General features: G+C 43.5%; 1 protein-coding gene and 1 long non-coding RNA gene across 4 annotated transcripts in view; one reads left to right on the top strand and one right to left on the bottom strand.

Moving 5' to 3' along the window:
- The first annotated feature begins 46 nt into the window (after positions 1-46).
- Positions 47-23,136, top strand: LOC307225789 (NFAT activation molecule 1-like). 2 transcript variants are annotated; one of them, XM_079993953.1, is made up of 6 exons: positions 47-179; positions 3,580-3,921; positions 4,251-4,363; positions 6,222-6,308; positions 18,596-18,682; positions 22,623-23,136. In XM_079993953.1, the coding sequence occupies exons 1-6, from the start codon at positions 125-127 to the stop codon at positions 22,695-22,697; spliced, it is 759 nt and encodes a 252-aa protein (XP_079850079.1). In that variant the 5' UTR covers positions 47-124; the 3' UTR covers positions 22,698-23,136. The 2 variants fall into 2 exon arrangements, with proteins under 2 accessions (XP_079850079.1, XP_079850078.1); XM_079993952.1 differs by lacking the exons at positions 6,222-6,308; positions 18,596-18,682; positions 22,623-23,136 and adding an exon at positions 3,327-3,455 and having other exon boundaries at positions 53-179; positions 4,251-4,951.
- LOC307225805 overlaps positions 179-24,763 on the bottom strand; it is a 29,843-nt gene continuing 5,258 nt past the window's right edge. The window contains exons 1-3 of one of the 2 annotated variants that reach the window (XR_013843168.1): positions 22,035-22,607; positions 4,279-4,350; positions 179-2,213 (exon numbers count right to left, since the gene is read on the bottom strand). This is a non-coding gene — a long non-coding RNA (uncharacterized lncRNA). Of the gene's footprint in view, positions 2,214-4,278; positions 4,351-22,034; positions 22,608-24,763 lie in introns of those variants that run through there. The other variant, XR_013843167.1, reaches the window with a different exon arrangement.

The raw sequence follows: 24,763 nt of genomic DNA, 5'->3' as shown, positions 1-24,763 counted from the left end.
GTAACGTATTGTTTTGTTCCTCCTAAAGCCATCCTCCCCACCCCAAGAAAAGGGAAGAGACAGAAAGACATTTATGAGTAAGAGTACCTCTTAGCTCAGCCTATACCTCTTTTTACATGCTGCCATGGCCTCCAGTCTATATACTGTTATCACACTTCTCTGGACTCTTCAAGATGGTGGTAAGATCATGTCTCTCTCTCCCCCCTTTTTTTCTGTCTAATCTCTCATTTGTTCAGTCTGGAAAAGCCTTTTCACTTGTCTCTTAAAGCATAGTATTTTCAACCATTTCTGCTGTATATGATCACCTCTCCCTTTCTCTGTCCTTCTCTCTCCTGTTCTCCATCCACTTATCTTTTAAACAAGAAAAATAAGAATAAAGCTGGTGCCATTGGGGTGATCTATCTTAGATTAGATAGAGTGTGGCTTGTCTGTGGGTCCAAATTTGTGGGTGTAAAATTGAATAATAGTTTGTTTTTATTCTTCTCCCCATTAACTGATAAATGCAAGCTTGCCCTGAGTGTTCCGAGTTGAAAGTCGGAAGGGGAAATATTAACGTTTTGTAAATAATGAAATAATAAAACCCACCGACTGATGGTCAGTGCCTTAAGGCAAGTAGCCTTTTAACACTTTCCAGAACTGACAAAGCAATCAAGCATTAATGGGTGTAGTGAGTGAATGTGTTATGTGAATATAGTGGTGGGGGTAGGGTTGCAGAAAGTATTGCAGCACTTTCCCCCCTCCCTCTCTCATCAAACTTGATGGGACTTTAGCTAACAATTAGTGATATTCCATGTATATATTGCTTATGTGCTCCAGATGCTTCACATACATTATCAGTTTTAGTAATTCTTATAGCCTAGGGGTGGGAAAACTTTTTTTTAAGTCCTGAGGGCCAGAGAGAGTACACTGAAGGGTTGCATTTGGCTCCTGGGCCTTAGGTTTGCCATAACTATTGTCTCTGGGCCAGAAGAGTTGATTGTTACCACACTGACTGTCAGTAACAAGCAGTTTTCAATGAAAAAAAACACATCTTAATTATGTTAAAAATAGCCAGAAATATGTAATATCCAGTTTGGGGCTATAGGGTTCACACTTTTAACCCGAATTGCACTTGAGGGATCAATACATCCAAAATGTATTAAAATAACTTTGGCCAGAGAATGTACAAAAATCAGTCAAGATTGCATGTTCCCCAAAACATGTTGCAGCTATGCATAAGGACTAGATAATGTACAAAATTCAGTCAATATTTGCACATTTCCCAAAGCCCGTTGGAGCATTTATATATTGATTGGGAAACAGGAACAATTTCCTCTTCGTGGATGATGTGCACATTCTCTATGAGGCCTGGTGAATGTGCACAATGGCTGGTTGTTATACGCATTAACCAGTAATCTAGCATTCCCCATAACACACACACACACACACACACTCTACAAGGTTGACTATGTGTTTGAGCTCATGGGGAGATCTTGCTTTTAAGAGGGAGTGGGGATCCTATGGGCAGGCTCTTGGATTCCTGTTGGGTCCTGCTTATGGGTTCATCAACAGAAATTAATAAGCAAGCCATACACAGCTATTTAATGTGTTTACACTGGTGAGATATCTTTTAAAAAAAAATCAAAATCACAAAGGTTCATGTGAACCTCATCACCATCCAGCCTCACAGAGCAGTGGCAAAGACAAACATTGAGCGCCCATCCACTACTTTCAGCTTCCTGGAGCATGAGACGAAAATAGATCATGCTTTACGAAACAGCCAGTTTTGAAACACTCTCTCCCTGCTCCCATTATGTCTTTGTCATTAAACTGTATTGCAGAATTGCTGCAAACTGAGTAAACTGGCCACTTCCGCCCATCGCTTTCCACATACCAGAATTTCACATGAACACTAGTAAGTGGGGGGTGGAGGAAGAAGAGGAAGTCAGCGGCAGCAAAGATGATAAATTCCCACAGCATTCTGCTAATGGACTCTGCGTATCATTTGAAACTTGCTATTTCCAGTTCAGACAGCAGTTTTTAGAGTCAGCACAATCCTCTTTCTGTACTCCAGCACTTCGCTGGGCATCTTCCAGGTTGGGAATACCCAGAATTGAACTGGTGATATCTGAATTAATGGAACAGAGACAGCTGGCTCCCAGTTTGCCCTTGTATGTAGGTTCTACATATGGCAGTAAGGTATGGGGGGCAGATCTTCAGCTCCTTGTCTAAAACTTTCTGTAGAATATTTAATGTCAGCATTCAGATATTTAATTAGAAGTAAACATTTCTACAGATATAGGCTTTGGTTCATGCTTACTGGTCTACATGCTGTGGGGGAGAGTGAGTGTGCTCTCTGAATGTAAAGCTAGGTGCCCTGTGAACTGTCTTAGTCAAAAAGGCAACTAGATAGTGGACTTGTGGTTAAGTCCACTATCTTGTGGTGTTGACCAATGGTAGATGCACACCTGGAGTATTGTGTCCAGTTCAGGAAGCCACAATTTAAGAATGTTGAAAAGCTGGAACATGTGCAGAGGACGGCAACCAAGATGATCAAGGGCCTGGAAACCAAGCCTGTTGAGGAATGGTTGAGGGAAATGGGCATGTTTAGCTTAGAAAAGAGGAGACTGAGATATGACAGCCATCTTCCAATATCTAAAGGGCTGTCACATGGAGGACAGAGGAAGCTTGTTTTCTTTTGCTCTGGAGGCTAGGACCCAAACCAACGGCTTCAAGTTACAGGAAATTAGATTCCGACTAAACATACAGAAGAGCTTTCTGACAATATGGGCTGTTCGGCAGTGGAAAAGACTCCCTTGGAAGATGGTGGACTCTCCTTCCTTGGAGGTTTTTAAGCAGAGGTTGGATGGCCATCTGTCATGTATGATCTAGTTGAGATTCCTGCACTGCAGGGGGTTGGACTAGAATGACCTTTCCAGCTCTATGATTCTATGATCTAATGGCAGATTCCTGAGTCATTTGCAGTAGATTGGCCGGAATTTCTGACTCCCAATAGTTTAACAAGAGCAACAGCAGGATGACTTTCCCCATCTAAATTAGACACCTTTACTGAAGTTTGCATGAAAGGACTGAGCACTCATAGAATCAGAACTGCAGAGATCCTAGTTGCCAGAGGATCATTTTGTCCAACCCCCTGCAATGCAGGAATCCTGACTAAAGCATTCGTAACAGATGGCCACCCAACCTCTACTTAAAAACCTCCAAGGAAGGAGAGTTCACCACCTCCTGAGGGGGTTCGAGTTCAGATCCTGAAAACAAATTGCTAGACACACAGTGTGTTCACCCTGTTCTTTAATTCTAACTCTGTCTTTTGTACCTGTCTCCAGCTGGTGGAGCTTTGGATTCTTGTAAAAAGCTAAGTAGATCTGACAACCTGAAGTCCATCCACCCATGGTGTACACTCCTCTATTGTCAGACTACTCAATCTGTTGTCATCTCACTCCAATTCAGATATGGTAATATTTGCATCCTTCTTACAGGCTGCTCTAGGCTATGGGCAGCTGTTGCCAAAATATAGATGACTGAGCAACTTTTCTCAATCTTGATAACTAAAAAAATAACATTTTCCTCATCTACCAGGGACTCTCCACGTGTATAATGACCATCTAATCAAGATTGCTTTTGCCAATGAAGAAATTAATGCAATCTGCAAAACAAACGTAATGTATAAACCAGATTATACAAAATTCATCCTTAGCTATTATCGGATTGACTCGGAAAGCAAGGAGATCACAGTCATGCAATCTCTACATTCTGTGGAAATTCCTCCCGGTCGTGAGAACAAGTCAGAGACATTAAATTATCCATTTAAAATAAAGCCTTCTATGCATTCCTCTGTTTCTGGTACCTACTACTGCAAAGCTCTTTGGATACTTAAAAACCAAGTAAGAAGGGGAAATGGGACATTTATTCTTTTCAGAGGTAAGTTCTTGAAGGCAAGTGAGCGGTGGTGGGTTGAACAACAACTGGGGGTGGGGCAGGGGTGGTAAATCTTGTAAAGGCATTTAAAACTTTTGCTACCTTTATTTGAATGTATACTATAAGCAGACAAATTACAATGTCTAATTGCAAACAAATCACAACCCCTTAAAGACCAACTCATTTATTCTGATGTAAGCTTTCATGGACTAGCAATTAGGTATGAGACTTTGAGTTCCTTGAAGGAAAAATGGGATAGAGATTTAAAACAATGAGCCTTGGCTCCCAGTTACCGCTTATCTGCATGCTTGGTTTTCCTCATTTTCTTGCAGAAAAAGGATATACGGAGCCCCCTCTTACCATGTGGATGTGCCTTATCACCATTACCATTATTTTGACTGTTGCAAGCATCATAGGAACTGTCCTGCTGTTCTGGAAGCGAGAGGCAAGTAATTATTACTTAACATCGTGTTGCATTTGCTACAAAATGCAAAAAGTTTTGCAGCATCAACCATTCAGTAGTGCTGAATGTTAAAGTCAGTTACAAAATGCTTGGAATGAGGGCTTCTACTTGATTAAAAAAAATCTTACTTGATTAATCAAATTTTAATTTATTAAGATTGAGTTGATTAATCAATTAAATTTGCATATGTTTGCATGTGGCTAACATAATAGTTCTGAAGAAAAATGCATTATTTCTTTGTCTGTAGAAAGTGAGTATACAGGCATCATCTTATCATCTTCAAGAGGGACCCTCCCCTCCTGTGGGAAACGGATGTTCCCTACCATCTGCAGTTTTATATACATATACATGTACATATACATATACATATACATATACATGTACATATACATAACATTTTAACTCATGTGAAAAAACATTTATTTATTTAATTATTGAAGTGTTTCCTAATCAGGAATGCCTTTTTGGTCTATGAAAAAATGGTGTATAATAAAAGTACCTGAACTTTTACTTAATTGAAGATTGCAGCCCTGTTTGGAGCAGAAATTGATTATGTGTTGGCTACTTGGCCAGCAATAAAAATTCGTCATGTTTGTAAACCAAGAGAGTTCATATCATAGCACTGTTATGAGTATCTGTTTGAGTATCATAGTACTCATATCATAGTACCAGTTTGTGGGCTTCTGGTCGGCCACTGTGAGAACAGGATGTTGGACTAGATGGGACTAGAGGGGCCATTGGCCTGACCCAGCTGGCTCTTATCTTCATACTTCCCTTATCCTGAATAGTGGGAAGTCCTGGACAGCCTTTACAAGGTCAGTGTGTTCTTTGGAAGAGAAAACACTGCAGGCTTAGGCTTGTGGTAACTTTGTGACAAAATGTCTGCAGATTTGAAGGCTGATACTTATATTGTATTATTTATTAAATTTTGAACCTGCTCTTCCTCCCAAAGGAACCCAGGGTGGCAAACATCATACAACACAACACAATAAAATTATAATAAAAACATATTCAAATCATTTAAAAACAATTGGAAACATCAAAAACCACTAAGAACATTGAAAAAAAAAAAGGAAAATGGCCACATGCCTCACGGTTAATTTCAAGGTTATCAGGAGCAGTATATTTCGGCTATTGAAATGCTTGTGTGAACAGTAATGTTTTAAAATTATTTTTTAAAGTTAATAAGGAGGGCGATGAAGGTATCTCACCAGGCAGAACATTCCAGAAATGGGGAACAAGCACCAAGAAAGCCTTATCATGTGTGAGCTCCAACTGGGCAGCACCCAGCACCACCAGCAGAGCCTGCCAATCATATGGCCTGAGTTGGTTGATATTGGGCAAACCCTCTTTTAGTTACTTGGGTCCCAAGCCATTTAGGGCTTTATATGCTAGAATTTACACCTCGATTTAGGCCTGGTAACTCAATGATAATTCAAAAGCAAGTGTGCACACCCAGTGCTAATCCCATTGACAACCTGGAAGGTGGAGATGACTGACTCACACTTGCATTGCTTTGAATGGGATATTAGATTTCCCATTGACCTCCATCAATATGCCTACCGTAAGGAAGTTTTAGCTGCAACGGACAGTCAGATGCCCTTGTGCTTCTGTAATAGTTCTGGGGCATTGCCTCTGAACTCAAAGGTCATTATGTGGACAGTTCCTAAGCTTTGGTTTATTATTCACACCACAAAGGGGTAGCTGTATTCAAAATCCTTTCAATTCCTTTGAAAGGTAAAGAATTAGGAAGAAGAACCAAAGCTTGTACATGTTGAATTTATGCTTTGCCATTTATTCCCATTCATGGTATCCTCACAAATTTGTGGTGTGGCCTCAGTGGAGACAGATCAAGAAGTGCCCTGCTCAGAGGCCAGCCCCTCCACACACTTCAGGCAGCTCAGAACCTCCAGAGCCCTCATATGTTGTGAGTATTACTGTATATCAAGAATGACTTTTTGTAGCAGCCCTATTCAGAAGCCATTAAGTGTAACATGGTAGAGGCTCAGGGGGATGAATCCACTGCAAAGTTCTGCCGAGAGGGAGGTTTACTATGTCTAGCTGTACGTGTGAAGGTTCCCTCTCTGTAGACCAGGGTTTCTCAAAGTGGTCAATATTGAACCCACCCCCTGCAGGGGTTGAAGGGACTGTCCAGGCACTGGGAAAAGACCTAGGGGTCAAAAGGGGCCTGGAGTGGGAAAGAAATGTATGAGGTACAGTGTGAAAAATTTAATTAAGAACTATGAGCCTCAGAAATAAATGACATGAGCATGTACAGAGTGTACCCCCTTGCTCTTCTGAACAACACTGAAAAAGGTTGAGCACCAAAGAACATGGTGACCTACAGTAAGACTCTAATTCATAAACCTGCAGCCCAATATTCACATGTTTGCTAAAGCCCATCAGGTTTCTCACTGGAGAGTATGCTGTATATATTATTTTCACAGAATCATAGAATTGTAGAGTTGGGACCCCAAGAGTCATCTTGTCCAACCCCTTGCAATGCAGAAATCTCAGCTAAAGCATCCATGTTTAGCTAGTAGATAATCATAATGCTACTAGATAATTCTGCAATGATTAACGCATCAACTCTGTCATCGAAAAGGAACTTAATATTCACTTTCTATTACCAGGTCTTTCCTGTCAATTCCATCCCTTAAAAGAGGGATATATGCTATATTACTTAGTAAGCAACAGAGACGAAGAAAAGCATCTTGGGCATCTTGAATAAATGCATCTTCAAATTTGTTACGTATTGTTGAAAGCTGAAGTGCTCTGAGCCATTGAAGATAAAACAGTAGAAAGCCATGCAGCTGTGCAGGAGGAAAATTGCTCTTATGACCTGGGTGGGAAATAGAGTTGAGCCGAGATTTGGATTAGATGCTTTTGGAAGTTGTATTCTATCCTTGACTATTAGATGCATGAGCAGTAGGTTTTAAATACGGTTTATGGTTACCAGTCAATTCAAAGGGTGGTTGTTAAAGGTATCATTTCATCTTTCCTCTTGCTGTGAGAAAAGGTCAGTGTGACGCGGCAGCTAAAAAGCCAATGCAATTCTGGGCTGCATCAATAGGAGTATTGCATCTAGATCAAGGGAAGTAATAGTGCCACTGTATTCTGCTCTGGTCAGACCTCACCTGGAGTAGTGTGTCTAGTTCTGGGCACCACAGTTCAAGAAGGACACTGACAAACTGGAACGTGTCCAGAGGAGGGCAACCAAAATGGTCAAAGGCCTGGAAACGATGCCTTATGAGGAACGGCTAAGGGAGCTGGGCATGTTTAGCCTGGAGAAGAGGAGGTTAAGGGGTGATATGATAGCCATGTTCAAATATATAAAAGGATGTCACATAGAGGAGGGAGAAAGGTTGTTTTCTGCCGCTCCAGAGAAGCGGACACAGAGCAGTGGTTCCAAACTACAAGAAAAAAGATTCCACCTAAACATTAGGAAGAACTTCCTGACAGTAAGAGCTGTTCGACAGTGGAATTTGCTGCCAAGGAGTGTGGTGGAGTCTCCTTCTTTGGAGGTCTTTAAGCAGAGGCTTGACAACCATATGTCAGGAGTGCTCTGATGGTGTTTCCTGCTTGGCAGGGGGTTGGACTCGATGGCCCTTGTGGTCTCTTCCAACTCTATGATTCTAGGGCATGCTGTCATTGGATATCATGCTTTAAAATAACAGCTGAGACTCAAAGAACAGAGAAGGAAACTTTTATCTAGTTTTGTCAGGTCTGGGGTGCTGGCAACTGTCAGGAAAAAGGCAAGAGCTGTAAATCACAAGTTAGGAACTGGACACAGTGAATATTGTCATGCCTCATGAAAAGTCCCAGCTAGAACAGGAAGCTTGTACAGGCCTTTCTAGTCAGGGGCTACCAGTGGGCAGCCTGGGTGAAATGAGGAACTTCAGGGCAAAAGTAGCTTTAGCTTCCCAGCAGGTGGGACTTATGGGGAGGAGGCTGTGGGGAGGTGGGCACAGTGCAAACATAGCAGTAAGGTAAAGGTAAAGGTAAAGGTAAAGGTACCCCTGCCCGTACGGGCCAGTCTTGCCAGACTCTGGGGTTGTGCGCCCATCTCACTTAAGAGGCCAGGGGCCAGCGCTGTCCGGAGACACTTCCGGGTCACGTGGCCAGCGTGACATCGCTGCTCTGGCCAGAGCCAGAGCCGCACACGGAAACGCCGTTTACCTTCCCGCTGGTAAGCGGTCCCTATTTATCTACTTGCACCCGGAGGTGCTTTCGAACTGCTAGGTTGGCAGGCGCTGGGACTGAGCAGCGGGAGCGCACCCCGCCGCAGGGATTCGAACCGCCGACCTTTCGATCGGCAAGCCCTAGGCGCTGAGGCTTTAACCCACAGCGCCACCTGCGTCCCTCAAACATAGCAGTGAGAACACCCAAATGGCTGTTCTTTCAATACTAAAAAGGCCTTGGGCTGTTCCTCAATGCACCTCTCTTCTCTCTTGGGGTTCACACCATGTTTTAGCTATCCCTTGCCTTCCCCACTTCTGTAATATCCCCCAGTCATGTTGCTACCTACTGCAGTGGTGAGATCATCTTTAATTTAGTTAATTCACATCCTCTGTCAGCTTAGGGTAGTGCTGGTGTATTCATGGCTGCAGTCCCACCTAATAAAAAACTTCCTGTCAAGCCTAAATCCAGCTGACTGTTATTTGGGGGTCTTTTCATCTATGCCCCCCCCCCATTTTTCTCTCTTCCTGCCTTTTCCCATCGCAGTCACAGAAGGAGAATTGATTCTTGGACAATGCTGTGCATTATCAGTTTGTTTTGAAGTGAGTGGTGGGAAACAGAGTTTGACAATTTGTTCTTTTCCTCTTGCTGCGTCAGTGAGCCTTGCAAATCCTGCACGTTCCCTGTTCTTCTGTTAATGCCACCTGTCTTCCCGCATGCTGAAGCTCCTCCCACCATCCTGTTGCTAGGGGAACTGCCACCACGACCATGGCAACCTGCCGTTACCATAAACACACATAAGTGCTGTTTTGGGTGCCTTTTTTAGATAAGAGACTTAACATCAATACATCTGACATACATATTTAGTGGCAAGATGTTTCATCTCTTTGCTTGTGCTTATTTGCAGACTCGGTTTCTCAGTTCTGGGTATTCTGAGGCGCTGCCTGGGGGGGGTGTAAAGAGCAGACCCCCCCTTCTTCTCCAGCCTTTCTTAGTGATAACTAGGAGGAGCCTAAGCATGGCTATTGCGTTCTTAAGGCAATTGTTGGGATTAAGCGTAGGGTGGAGTATTCTGCTGTATTTCCAAAAGATAAAAAACTGGATCAGCTAATCCATTTTTCTTTTAATCACCTAAACTGCAATCTTAAAACGCATTTACTAGGGAGTAAAGCACTGCTGGGCAATGTGAAATGTACTTCCAGTGTAGAATAGTGGTTAGAGAATTGGACCTAGGACTTGGGAGACCAGGGTTCAAACCACCATTTGGGCATGAAGCTCACTGGGTGACTTTGGACCAGCCAGTGCCTCTCAGCCTATCATACCTCACAAGGTTGTTGTGGGGATTAAATGAGGATGGGGAGAACCATTTATGCCACCTCGAGCAAAAGGTGGGATAGAAATTCTATAAATAAAGTATTTCCTTGTAAATATGCACAGGATTTTGTTGTTATATAGCTCTGTCTCAGTGTCAGGGAATGAGTCATTTTAGATTTGAATATATTTACATGAATCCCTTATGTAGCATAGTTATTACACAAATTGAGTTTATAGTCAATGTCTCACACCAAAATATGCTGACAATTCATGACCCTCCTGTGAGGCAGGGAAAAAGCAGCTTACGAGATACATGAGGTCCCTGGCTAAACAGTTTCAAACCCAAGTCTAACACCTAACTGTTAGGCTGCAAACAGCTAGTATGTATATAGGAATGATCTAGGGGTTATTTCCCCTTCCGTGAGAAGTGACAATTCAACTTAAAACAAATTAAATAAATCCCAATATAACTTCAACCCTGTGCAGAAAAGATTCTTGTCAGATTGTTTTCTTTTCCCTCAGACTTTATTTTATTTTTATTTTTTTAATAATAATAATAAACAACTTTTATTTGTATCCCACCCTCTCCGGCCGAAATCGAACTCAGGGCGGCTAACATCAAATATATAACACTAGTATAAAATCAAACAATAATTGAATTACCTCCTAAAAACAAGTCAGGATCAAATTAAAACCTAATTAGATGGCTTTCCGCAGGGTTTTTTTTTTTAATAGATTTTTATTAAAATTTTAAAGGTTACATGAGTAATAAAAAATAACAACAGAAAAACACCCAATTAAACAAAAAAAGAAAGCAAAACAATACATAAAAACAAGTCACATCAGATAAAAAAGGAAAACAGACAAAAAAGAAAAAAAAATGCATACAATAAAAAAAAACCACACAAATCAAACCTTTACATAACTTTCTTTCTTTAGCTTATTTCCTTGACCTCCTCACACCTCCCCTCTTTGTATTCTGGTTAAGTTAGATATTTCAGCAAATCCTTCATCTTTGTTTTTATCCTAATAATTTATCTTAATATACTGTAATTTAACATTCTCTTCTTTCACCAATTAATCATCCATTTTTACTTTGTTTAATCTTATTTCTCATTAAAACTAATATATTTGAACTTAATCTCTTAAGACATTTCCCCTAGGGCCATAAAGATTTCATTCCACGATTTTTCCATCTCTCATTAATTTTTTTAAAAAATCTCCATATATACACTTTAAATTCCCAATTTTCTTCCACCGTCTCCCCTCCCCGGTCTCGGCCCCTGCCGTCAGTTCCACCAACCTCCCAGCAGCCATCAACCTGGAGATCTTATATCCGAGGCTCTTAACTCTTCTTCACTTCCCTTCTGCCGATCTTCTTGATAATCTTTGGTGCTAAAAAGCAGATCTCGGGGGAGCTCCAACCCAACGATGCTTATATTCCTTCTTGACAGATCTGCCAGATTTCCATAGTTAAAGCAAGGGCCCATAAAGTATTCCGAATCTTGTTTCACAATTCTTCCAAGTCCAAAGGCCCCAAAAGCTCCAATCTCCTCCTGGCTCAAATTCATATTCCAAAAGTCATTTGATCCCTGCATAAGGGGATCTCTCCACCTTTCCTTTTCTAGACCAGGCCAGGCACCCATCTTCAAAAACTGGCTTCTCCTAATTACAGTCATATAAGGCCTCAAGTTGTAATCCTCCATTTACCTCTTTAGGGTTAAGGCTCCCCCTTGTTTTGCTTTATACTCAACAACAGCAACTTTCTCCTTCTCTAATTCATCAATTTGTTCAGTTAAGAAAGATTCTTGTGCCGGGTTCTTGTCGACTTCTATGCTGATGCCCACTTTTGTTCCCAAAATATCAATATTAGTAGCCATGACATCTATCTGTTTATGCAGCTTTCCCAACAGATAGATTGTCCTATTCAGTACAGACGCTACATCTTCCTTTGCCGATATTCTTAAGATGTTCAAGGTCAGAACTAGTTTCTCACAGTCTTTATCTTAAGACCAATTTCCCAGCTGCACTCTTGCAACAATGTCCCAAAACTCCCTCTAGAGGAAGACAGTCTCCATTTGTATCAATCCTTTCCAGCACAATTCCAAAAGTAAATTCGTAACAGTTTCCAGTTACCTTTTCTTCTTTTTAAGTGCAGAAGCGGACAATAGAAACAATGTCTTTCTTTTAGAGCTAGCTGTCAAATTAAAGCCAGCTGTCAAATTAAAGCTAGCTGTCAAATTAAAGCTAGCTGTCAAATTTGTCCTGTTTACCGGTGATGGACTTTTTGCAAATGGTTCCCAGGTTCAGAGACGTGATGCTTCAATTTTTAATTTTTCACCTTCTCCTGCAGGTTCACTTGGTCAAAATTAATAGTTTCAATCAGTGGAGTTTTAATCCTTTACGTAAGACTTTCCAGAACCATAGTTAACAACTACTTTGCTTCAGTCTATTTACAGAAAGGGAAGGTGGACTTCCTGTTTGAACCTTCCCTGTTCGGTGCCAAATTAAATTATTTAAAAGCTCAATTTCCTGTTCTACTCACGGGTTGTTGTTTAAAATCCAATTGTCCACAGGAAAAAAGTCAGCGCTCTCTGACAGCAGCAATGCGGCTTCGCTCCGTGAAATAAGCAGTCGATTCAAAGCACCGCGCCTCTCACCCGTCACTCCGGATTCCCGATACCGGGTCTCCCCGTGAGTAGGGGGGGCGCAGAAGGTGCCAGCCGAATCCAGGTTCACAGACTTCTTATGTCTGTGATTTCTAAGGGTCTCTGCCGTCGCCGTGGCGGTCAGACCCTGTTTTTCACGGAGCCGGTTCCTCCCGATCGGAGGAGCTCTGCCATTGCTGGAGGCGCTAACCCGGAAGTCCTTCCCTCAGACTTTAATTCAAGGCTTGTAATATTATAAATGTTTGAGGCCTTGGTTTCTAGTGTTGGGCCAAGGAGTAGGACATCAACAATGTTTGCTTGGTGCCCAAACTGGTTAATAATGCAGAGCCATTCTCATGAAGATTATTTCCTTCTCAATTTCCCCTATCCTCACTTGGGAACTGTGGTGGGATAATGAGCTGCTTGTGCGTTAAAGCTTGATCCCTCAGAGCTCACTCAGTGTAGTGAAGCCCTGCCTTGAGCGGAGCCCTTTGGGGTGGCTCCGTCAGTCGCTGGTAGAATCTGACAGTGGGCGTTTGCGGAAACGTTTCCAACATAAAAGCTGTTTCACGGACATGCGCCTCCTGGATTCTCTGCGTGACAGTTTCCGGCGAGGGGTGGGGGTCCTTAAAGGGTGTCCTGATACCTCCTCACTGTTCTCACTGGAAGTATCCCAGAGCCTCCCCTCCGACTCCCTTTCCTTTGGAGCTCCCGCACTCCCCCTACTGGTTCCTTCTTCTGCTGAACTGTCTCTCCTATTCTCCTGGAGCCTTCTCACCACCTGTCCTTCCGATGGCAGTTCCCTGACATCCACCTCCCCCCCAGGGCCCCCTTCACCCCCTCCCGCCTCTTCTCTTACTGGCGGCGAGGACGGAAATCCCTGGAAGGAACTCCCCTCATCCTCCGAGGATTCAAACACTTCTAACCACGGCCTTCCGTCTCTTTCCCCATCTTCCTCTCCTTCGTCGGAATCTGTTTCCACCTCCACCCCTGACTCTGGGAACCCTTCAAACTCCCCTTCCTCATCTGTAGTCCCGAAGTGTTCCCTCCTAAATCTTGCCACTGGTTGTGGTTTTCTTGGGAAACGCCGATGAAACGTTTCTATTAAAATCTCGTCTTTGACTTCCTCTGCCGGTACCCATGTGTTTTCTGACTCTTCCTCCCCCTCCCATTCTACCAAGTATTCCACCTGATTTCCCTTCCACCTGGAATCAATGATCCCTGCCACATCCATGTTGCGTTCTCTCTCTTCTATGACGGGTGTCCGGGTGACCTCCCTCTCATGTTCCCCCCACTCACTTCCCTCTCTGTACGGCGACAGTAATGACCTGTGAAATACTGGGTGCAATTTCATGTGACTGGGCAATCGGAGTTTGAATGCTACTGGGTTGACCTGCTGTATGACCTCAAAGGGTCCCAACCGTTTGGGTCTCAATTTCTTACACCCTCCCTTGAACGGCAGTCCTTGGGTGGATAGCCACACCCGGTTACCCACCCTTATGGTTTCGCCTTCCCTCCTATTTCTGTCTGCTTGCTTCTTATATTCTTCTTTGGCTTTCTCTAAGTTGAGCTGGAGCTGACGGTGGATCGCTTCCATCTCTTCAACAAAATTTTCCGCTGCAGGTACACTCCACCTCCCCCCTCCTTCTCCTGGAAATGCCCGAGGATGACACCCATAATTGGCTAGAAAGGGACTCATCCCTGTGGACACGTTCTCCGCGTTGTTGTAGGCAAATTCTGCCAGAGGTAACCAGTCTACCCAATCAGTTTCTCTGTCCTTTACATAACACCTCAGATATTGTTGCAAAACCCCGTTTGCCCTTTCTGCTTGCCCATTTGTTTCTGGGTGCCTGGCGGTGGAAAAACTTACCTCCACATGCAACATGCTCATTAGTTTCCTCCAGAACCTGGAAGTAAATTGTTTTCCTCTGTCGCTCAAAACCCTCAAGGGGGCGCCATGCAACCTAAAAATGTGCTTCACAAACAACCTTGCGGTTTCTTCCGCTGTCACTGCATGTGAACAAGCTATAAAGTGGCACATTTTAGTTAGTAGATCTACCACCACCATGACCGCGGTTTTCCCTTTGGATCTCGGTAGATCGGTCATGAAGTCTATGGATACCATCTCCCATGGCCTTTCTGGGGTGGGTAAGGGTTCTAATAACCCTGCTGGCGCCAACCTCTCTCCCTTTGCTCTTTGGCACCTGTCGCATCCCCTGACATACTCCCGCACGTCTTCCCTCACCTTGGGCCACCAAAACTCCCTGGTAACCAACCACATGGTCTTGTGCTGCCCAAAGTGCCCCGCCGTGGGGCTGTCATGCAACTGTTTGAGCACCCGCCCTCTTAGTTCCCCATCTGGTATGTAGAGTGCCCCTTTGTAATATAGTTTTCCGTTCTTTTCCTCAAAACCCCCTGCGTTCTCACCTGTCTCCCTGAGTTCCCTAAGTTTTTCTTGGGCATATTCATCGTTCTCAATACCCTCTACCAGTTCTCTTTGCCCCACCAATGCCGCCCCACAAACCCAGTGGTCCTCCGAGATGATATGTCTTTCTTCCGCCCCTCCTTCCCCCTCCAAGTACTCAGGTTTTCTGGAGAGAGCGTCCGCCCTGACATTCTCCGCCCCTGGCACGTAGCGAATTTCAAAATTGAACTTGGAGAACTCTTGCGCCCATCTTACTTGTCTCTGGTTCAATACTCGGGCTGTCCTCCAGTATTCTAGATTTTTGTGGTCTGTCCGCACTTGAACCTTGTGTTGCGCCCCAATCAACAGGTGTCTCCATCTCTTGAACGCTTCGTGGACGGCGAGTAATTCTCTGTCGTACACTGTATAATTCCTCTCGGATTTGTTCAATTTCCTCGAGAAGAAGGCACACGGTCTCCATTCTGACGTATTCGGTCCTGGCTGCAGGAGCACGGCGCCCACCGCTCTGTCAGACGCGTCGGTTTCCACCCTCATCGGCTGCTGCAGATCCACGTGTAAGAGTTGTTCTTCCGAAGCAAACGCCCTCTTTAAACTTTCGAAAGCTCGCTGCGCTTCTTCCGTCCAGACAAATTTCTTCTTACTGCTGAGACAATCCGTGATGGGGGCTGTTAAGTGGGCGAAGTTCTTGATGAACTTCCGATAGAAGTTTCCGAACCCCAAAAACCTCTGCACATCTTTCTTAGTTTTCGGTGGCCTCCATTCCAGCACCGCTTGCACCTTGCTAGGATCCATGGCCAGCCCCTTGTCCGACAACCGGTACCCTAGGAATTCCACCTCCCTGGTGTGAAACTGACACTTCTCCAGTTTCACCCACAGCTGGTTTTCTTGCAGTTTCCTCAGTACCTCTCGTACATCCCGCACATGCTGCTCTTCATCCTCTGAGTACACCAGTACATCATCCAAGAACGCAGCGCAGTTCTTGTAAAGCAATGGTCCTAGTACGTGATTCATGAATGATTGAAATACTGCCGATCCCGCCTGGAGGCCGAAAGGCATAACGCAGTACTCAAATGCTCCCAAGGGGGTGAACATAGTGGTTTTCCACTCATCTCCCTTTCTCATACGTATCAGGTTATACGCCCCCCTCAGGTCCAGCTTGGTAAAAATCTTCCCTTTTCTCACCCGGGTCAGAATGTCATCGATTCTGGGCATAGGGAAAGTCACGGGTTCGGACACTGCGTTTAGGGCCCTGAAGTCCACAATTAATCTTGGTTTGTCTGAATTTTTTTTGTCCACAAAGAACACTGGGCTACCCCCCACCGCTCGTGACTCTCTGATGAACCCACGCTTGAGGTTTTTGTCAATAAACTCCCTAAGCTCCTGCATCTCCCTGTCAGACATTGCATACACCTTGCCCACTGGCAATTGTGCTCCTGGGAGTAAGTTGATTTGGCAGTCAAAAGGTCTGTGCGGGGGTAGTTTATCTGCTTCCCTTTCGCTGAAGACGTCGGCAAAATCTGCATATTGTCGTGGTACCCCACCTTGATCCGTTGCTTCTATCTTTGCTAACGTGGCCTGAGTGCCTACTTGGCCCCCTTTTTCCGTGCAGTGTCCCATACAATGTGCTGACCCAAAGGAAACCACTCTCTGATGCCATCCCACAAGCGGATCATGCAGCGCTAGCCAGCTCATCCCCAAAATGATGGGCGCTCCTCCCAAAGTGGCTTTATTAAACGCTATCAGTTCCGTGTGTCTTGCCACCCTCATTGTCATGGGGACAGTCTGCTGGTTTACTTCTCCCCCCAACAGCGCCCTCCCATCAATCGTGGTCACCTGCAGGGGATTTTTTAAAGGGATGGTCTGTATCTGATGTGCGGCTGCAAACTCCTTAGAGCTGCCTGAGTCTAATAGCGCCTTCACCTTTAGTGGGTGTCCGTTTGCCAGCTCCAGCAATACCTCTATTACAAGAGCTGGTCTTGGGGGTTCTGGCGTGGGCACATTTACTGTTCCTTGGCCTGGCTGCTGTGCCCCGACGGTGGCAGCCAGGCGTTGGCTTTTACTTGCTCCTTAGCTCCTTCTCCCTCCTCCCCAACAGCTCCCGCCATTCCTTGCCATTCCTTTCTTTGCGGACAAACTCTGGCAAAGTGGCCTGGCTGTTGGCAGAGAAAACATTTCTTGGCGCCTTTTCCCTCCTTCTTCCGCCCTTCACTGGGGTTTGAAATTGCGCGCGCGCGCGCTGTTCCGATTTCCATCGGCTCTGCTGGCAGAGAAGGCTGCTCTGGAATCTCTGGAATGCGGAAATCCCTCCAACGCTCCCCTTTCCCTTCCCGCTTCTCCAAGGCTCTGGCCTCCTGGCGTGATCCTATGGCCAGCGCTGATTTAGTCAGATGGTCCATAGACTCCGCCCTGGGCCCCCGGGAAAGTTCGTCTTTCACTGCCGAAGATAGTCCTTCTTCGAACAGCATTTGTATCGGTTCCGCTGACAAATCCCAACCTAATTTATGGATCAACATGGTGAACTCAGTCCAGTACTCACGGACAGATCGGTTCCCTTGTTTACACGCCATTAACTGCCTGCGCGCCACTCCCTGCTCAATCTCGCTGGAAAACATCAGATCCATGGCGCGAAAAAACTTCCTTGTGTCCCTTAGGGCTTCATTATTGGCTGCCATTAGTGGCCTCACCCAATCTTTTGCCCCGCCTTCGAGATGCCCAATCACATAAGCAACCCTCGAATCCTCATCAGGAAAATCATCAAACTGCAGATTGAGGGCATATTGCATCTCTGTCCTGAAGGCTTGATAATTCCTGGGATCACCCCCAAACTTCTGCACCAGTCCAGGCACTTTCCTCGAGAGCTGGGCGGCTTTCCCCTTTTCTGCATCATGAGCCCTCCTCTCCTCAAGCCTCGCCGTTTGCAGAGCTAACTGTACCTCCAACATCCTGTACCTTTCTTCCAGGCTAGGAACGGCTGCAGCTGCTCCCCCATCTCCGGCTCCGGCTGGGTTGCTCATGATGCCTCTCTTTGCACAAGCTGCTTTCAGGGACTGTCAGATTGCTGTGGTGGGATAATGAGCTGCTTGTGCGTTAAAGCTTGATCCCTCAGAGCTCACTCAGTGTAGTGAAGCCCTGCCTTGAGCGGAGCCCTTTGGGGTGGCTCCGTCAGTCGCTGGTAGAATCTGACAGTGGGCGTTTGCGGAAACGTTTCCAACATAAAAGCTGTTTCACGGACATGCGCCTCCTGGATTCTCTGCGTGACAGTTTCCGGCGAGGGGTGGGGGTCCTTAAAGGGTGTCCTGATACCTCCTCACTGTTCTCACTGGAAGTATCCCAGAGCCTCCCCTCCGACTCCCTTTCCTTTGGAGCTCCCGCACTCCCCCTACTGGTTCCTTCTTCTGCTGAACTGTCTCTCCTATTCTCCTGGAGCCTTCTCACCACCTGTCCTTCCGATGGCAGTTCCCTGACAGGAACCTTGGGGGATGTACATAATTTAGGGCAAACCCCTGTGCACATTTACCTGGGATGAGAATAGTCTATTATTGAGATCCCAACATAGAAATATAAAACCATTGGTAGGAATTATAATTTAATTTGTATGTATAGGATATTATGATTAACACGTGTCCTTCCCCTTCCTTCCTGCTTCAGGAATTAGGACCCCGGGAACCCGATGTCTATTTTGCCATTAATAAAAGTACAGGTAGTCCATTGCACAAAAAGGTGCCAGCAGTCAAGGTAAGTCTGATACTTTTATCCCCATTCGCTTCTGGGTTGGCTGCTGTTACAGAAGCCATATGTGTGATGGGAATGCTAGCAAGAACAAACACATTATAATCTGCAGATCCTGGCTCACCCAACTCAGCCAAATTACTTGTCACCATCAGTGGTATCTCCTGTCTGAATCCTCGACTGACAGGGCATGTGAGGTATGCTTCCTGGTGTTCTGAACACTGCATAGATAACTTCTACATGCTCAAGATTAAGACAAGCCACTTCTAATAATACATTTTATCTGGGTCATTTGTATCCAGTACTAAGGCAGAAGCAGCTCTTCAGGGTCAATAAAGGATAAAATCTACAGGTCAGGGGCTGCTTCTCACCATTGCACTTTAAAGGTTCCTTGTGCTTCCAGATCAGCTTGTCAGGTAGACACTGTTGATCCAGTTTTTCTGGAATGGTTCAACAGTAACGTCTTCCCAGCAGGGTAACCAGAGGACAACTTTTAATCGAATTAAAATAGCCCATGACCAGGTCAACCTGATATAGCGCCTTCAAAACTTGGGTTGCATGTATATGTAACTATCTTGAACTGAAGGCATAACATAATGGTATGACCAGACTGAGGGCAAGTCTGAAAATGTATCCAGAAGTGGTCAGACTTCAGGTTTGCAGGATCTGCTTTGTTTTTCACTAGAAGACTCAGATTCACTAACCAGAAACAGGTGCAAAATAGTGGCTAAGGAAGGTGGATATAGATTTGATGGGGAAATTGCCTCCGAGGGCATGTTCAGTACTGTACCAGAAATGGAGTTCACAGACATTACTGATCACACACAAATTTTGGGTATCCCTCCCTCCCCCCAGCATATTTCCCGATTTCAGCAGCCTAATTTAGAAGGGGAGAAACGGTTTTGTTGCCACTATGCTTAACCCATTGGGAATTTTGCTGATCTGTAAATCATCTGGAGTTCTATCTGTAAATCCCAGTCTGGCTTCTGGCTGGCTGTGCTCTACTCTATGGTGTTTCGGATTTTTTAAAAGAAAAATCTTGCCTCTCCATTGTTGCATATGCAATAAATAAAAACCATTGAAAAATGGAGTCACAGAAATCTCAACGGGCGCATACTTTGCCAAAACAGAACTCACTGAAAGAAGCAGGGAGCAAGTGCTGAAGAATTCACATCATCAAGGCTACAAAAAATCCAGTTAACCAACCACTACTGGTGCCTTTGAAATGAGAAAGAATGGAAAAAATGAAAAGAGGGGGAGTACCTACATTTGCACATGCACAGTGCCCAGATAGTGCAGTCAAATAATTCTGCTAAAGATAAAGCAAAATTGCACTGTTAGCAACCTGCACTATGAAGAGATTCTGGGTTATTATGTGTACTGTCATGTATGCTATGTACGTTGCCAGAAAATGGAAAGAGAATATGTCAATATCTCCTAGATCAGCCAATCATGAAAAGGTTTTCAATCCTTTGGGTTTCACAGAACTCTTCATCAGGCAAATTGAGGGTTCAGACCATTAAACAACAATATAATTTAGACCCTTATACTTTGAATTAGCCATGTGCTTTCTGTATATTAGAACACTATGTAGTAAGAATCTCCTGTATCTCTTCCAAAACAGAGCATATTTCATTATGAGCTAATTCTTCTAACTCAAGTTAGAAAGGGAACATTTGTACTTGACTGTCATTTATCTGGTGTCTTGTTTCTATGCTTGGCTCTGAAAACATATAAAGGTTGCCAGCGCATCTCTCTCTAGATAAGTCCAATTGGAATGCCAGCTGCTTAATTTCCAGATTATGCCTATATTGCTCTTGGGGCCAATTTGGATGTTGGTTGTTCTCTGGAAATAGCAGATGTGGAGTCAAATGCAACTCAGCATACCCACAGAAATATAATGTGTGAATCAGAATCTTGTGGATTTCATCCATGCACTAAAATGTGTTTCGGAGTACACACATCAGAGTACAAGTGAGACGCATTGTTGCTGGGTATTATGTCACTTTTTTGGTGGATATGCAGAAACATGAATGATTTCCATATCTGCCAGAAGAAAGTACCATAACCTCTGAATTGCCACTTGCCAATGTTAAGGTAAACATATGAAGCCAAACTGATGACTTTGACAGGTTAGGCCTTCAATGTTTTTTAAACTGAAGAAGGGAATAGAAAAAATGAACAACAACAGTATGGTAAATACAGAACCTCCATTATTCTGTATGAACGTCTACACACACTTCACTTCACTTCACTTCACTTCACTGTACTCATAGCATTCAGTATTACATGCCACCCCCTTACCCAGGGCCTGTGTTTCCTGTGTTTCGAGCGCATTATCTCTAAATCAGAACAAATGGCAATTCACTGAAAACCTGCTAAAGAGTGGGTTTCCTTGGGGGAAAGCAGTAGGACAAGAGGAATGTGGATAAGCCCTAACTGCCTGAGGGTTTCTTTTTCACATTGCTATACCTTATGAAGATATCCTGAACTGTTAATGTTAGCGGTTTGTAACATCCATATGAAGGTTCCCTTCTTGGGTGTCATCCAGGTCCTCATGGCCTCCCTAACAGACCTGCAGCTATCCCATGTATGAGGTCCTGTTCCACTGCTACTTAAACTTGGGTTGAAAAGTAAGAGGTGCAAGTTCTCACAGGAGCATAGAAAACTTCCTTATAGCAGGTCAGACTACTTTCCCATCAATGTCAGTATTATCCAATCTGATTAGCAGCAGCTCCTCAGGATCTCTGGGGAAGATTTTCGCTATCACCCACTACAGTACCTGATTTTAAACTGGAGTTGCTGGGGCCTGAACTTGGGACCTTGTAGATGCAAAACACATTCTCTGCTGCTGAGCTATGGCCCTTTATTACTTCTTGTGGAACACATACCACAACAAGATCTCTCAAGCTTGCTCTATAAGTTGGTGAAGACTTTATTCTAGCAAGCTTATGGGGGCGGTGGTTAAAATGTTTAAACTGTAAATGTTTAAGTGAAGTATTAGATATTTTTTAATCTGCACATTTTAATATTTTAAGGTTCTTTTTAAATTTTTATTGTTTTATTTCATTTCAATACCACTCTCTCTCTCTCTCTTACTCTATATATAGATATTTAAAATCTCAAAGCAGTTTACAGCCTACATAAAAACATCAAATAAAACATTCCAGGATCAAACACTCCAAAAGAAGCTCGAATAGAAAATGTACATTCAAAGCAACATAATTAACAGGAAACTAAAATATTATCTTAAATATTTCAAAATAAGACCTTACTAAAGGAGGTCAAATATAGAATACACATTCAAAACAGAATAATTAGCAAGAGAATAAAATATTGTTTTAAATATAGAACCTACCTGCTGCTGCCGGTGGTGGTTCATGGCGGCCGATGGCTGTAGGAATGCAGTCTCGATGGCCCTGGTTGACTCTACACTAAGTGACTTGGGTGCCGGCAGAACAGGCAAGGGGGTCTTCAAGTCTCCATGTGCAACACTAAGTGCACACTTTGCAGCACACTTGGTGCATCAGGCAGCTTTTCACTCTATATACCTGGTGGAAAAGCAGACGATTACAGAGTCTCAGTCTGATGGCAATCACCTGGAACAGAGTGCAGCCACACCACCTTCCTAACAAGCCCAGTTTTTACTGCTATCTTGTTTTTATGGGATGGATCCCTCTGCCAATTGAAAGGGCTCTTTATATTTATGGACAGGGTTCTGCTTCACTAACTGGATGTTCCTACAGATGAAGGGGAGCACTGAAACATGCTGCACTGCTCTTTTGAAGCAGTAACGGTTGTAGCAAATAAATATTTACTTTCTGTTAGGGCTGCATCCATGGCATGTCCTCCAGTGCATCTATTCCAGAGACTGATTGTACCATTATATATGGGGTCCTCTATTCCAGAACATAATGTTTTTTACCCCTCCCCTGCCAATTTACAGGTGTCTCGACAGATAACGCAAGAAATCACAGATGTGTATGAGAACAATACAGCAGATTTGTATGAGAACATCTAAGGAGAGAGAGCTACACTGCACAGCCCTGCCTTTCTCCAGAGCTCAAAAGAAGGTTCTGAATTCTCAACATGGAACAAGCGGTACATGCAAAATGTTCTACTGATGTAGATACATGGAGCAGCCCAGTATTGTTCCTAGAAAATCCAGCTTTTTGAGACACATGCTTTATACTGAAGAGAATGGGCTAAGAAAGTGGGAATGGGAAAGAAAGAGAGATTTGGGAGAAGAAAATGGGAATCTCCTGAGTTTGCTATGATTTTTTAAAAAGATATTTATGATTTTCAATTATATACATTACACTAGTTTTACAATCATTCTAACTCTACTTCCTCCTCTTTCTGCGGTTCCTTAAATTTATTTTTTTACATTTCCTACATATTCTAAATTAACTTAACTTGCTCATTTATTCATCTACTTTAAATATATACTCTTATAAAATTGCATGTTATTACAATAATCCTTCCAATGTTCTTATCTGTTTACAGTTTGCTTGTAGATATTCAATAAACCATTTCCATTCTTTTATTTAAAAATTGTTATATTGATTTCTTATTTTTCTGGTAAGTTTCGCCATTTCTGCATATTCCATAACTTTTTGTATCCATTCTTCTTTCATCGGGACGACTTCTTTCCATTTTTGGGCAAATAACATTTTTGCCACTGTAGTCGCATACATGAATAAATTTCTAAATTTTTTAGGAAGTTCTAAGTAATGAATAAAAAAGTGCAGATGGCCATGCATTAGATTTTTGTAATGAAGTCAGATACTTAGACCTGTGCAATTATGATAAAATTCAAACTGACCTGGAGGTTTCTCTCAATTTTAGACAATATTTTGTGTTTGAGAGAAGAAGGGCACACTAATATTGCAGCCCTAAGAGGCCTTTTGTTTAAGCCACAGCCAAAAAGACTATTATAAGTGTTTTCAATATATACAAATATTCTAAAGAAAACTTTGTGCCCATGAATCAAGGACATTTTGTTTGTTTGTTAATCTTCAGAAATGCATTGACATAAGAAGAAACAGCAAAACTTTTTTCCTTTTTCTTTAGCTTAGAAGTCTGCAGGCAGGAACCATCTTATTTGCTAACATTATGTTGGCTGTCCTTTGAGCCTTTTGGGATGAAGAGCAGGGTAAAAATGCTTTGTATAATAAATATAGGTTATTAAATGTTACATGTTTCCTGGAACCCCCTCTTAACAGCAAATCCAAAGAATCCATTTTGGGCATTGTTAACGGAGAAATCTGAGGGCTCACTTGGACAAAAAAACCAAGGACACCAGCCAGGAATACCAGAGCAAAACAGAAGCCAGTAGGCTTGGTCTTTGTTGAAGACTGTTGCGACAGGACTCCCACCTGCCACATGGTGAAACAAGATGGAAGCCCCCGAACAAAAGAGAAACCAAACTTTTATTAGCTGCTAATCCCCATGTTACACCCCCCCCCCCAAACTACATCACTAATACATCATGGTCACATCATGAAAGGGGAGGTCTGGTGGCAGTAATCTGAGCATCCTGGACCCTGCCCCATGGTTCCCCTTGCCAAGCACCCATCAAGTGTAACAAAATAGATATTTATATTTCCCTGTTTCCCAGCCAAGTTAATCACACCATTTTGTCTTCATCTGGGTTTGTTATTTCTGGAATGGCTACCTGTCTGGCACTCAGGTATCAGGATGCTCAGGCAGAGGGGCTGCTGAGTAGCTGAGCTCACATGTCTGTATGAATTTCTGAAGTTTTCCCAGTGAGCCAGTACATAGATAAATTTATCAGTGAATTGTTTACATTTGGTATTGTGCAGCAGAGGCCCTTTGAATAGATAGGAAGAAACTGCGATGAAGTGTTTTGTGGGGACAAATCACAAAAGTCACAAAAGTGATTGTGCTGATTTTGGTAGTGGGCTGCATGTGCATGATATCTGCTGGAGGGGCAACCCCCCCCCCACAACCCATACATTAATTCCTGCAACACTATCCCTCAGGAAGAAACTACAGATTCCAAAGAGGAGCTATATTAGTCTCTTGCAATGAAAAACTTAGTCCTATAGCAGGCTACTATTAACA

Source organism: Podarcis cretensis, assembly GCF_951804945.1.
Source record: "Podarcis cretensis genome assembly, chromosome: 10".
NCBI lineage: Eukaryota > Metazoa > Chordata > Lepidosauria > Squamata > Lacertidae > Podarcis > Podarcis cretensis.
Note: the sequence above shows the minus strand (reverse complement) of the source record. Positions and strands in the feature narration are given on the sequence as shown.

Bases quoted from the DNA above. Each gene is read 5' to 3' on its own strand.
- LOC307225789 (XM_079993953.1), top strand. From the start codon at position 125: ATGGCCTCCAGTCTATATACTGTTATCACACTTCTCTGGACTCTTCAA. The intron at 180-3,579 runs GTAAGATCATGT...CTCATCTACCAG, and splicing joins CTGGACTCTTCAAGATGGTG to GGACTCTCCACGTGTATAAT. The intron at 6,309-18,595 runs GTGAGTATTACT...TTCCTGCTTCAG, and splicing joins CTCCAGAGCCCTCATATGTT to GAATTAGGACCCCGGGAACC.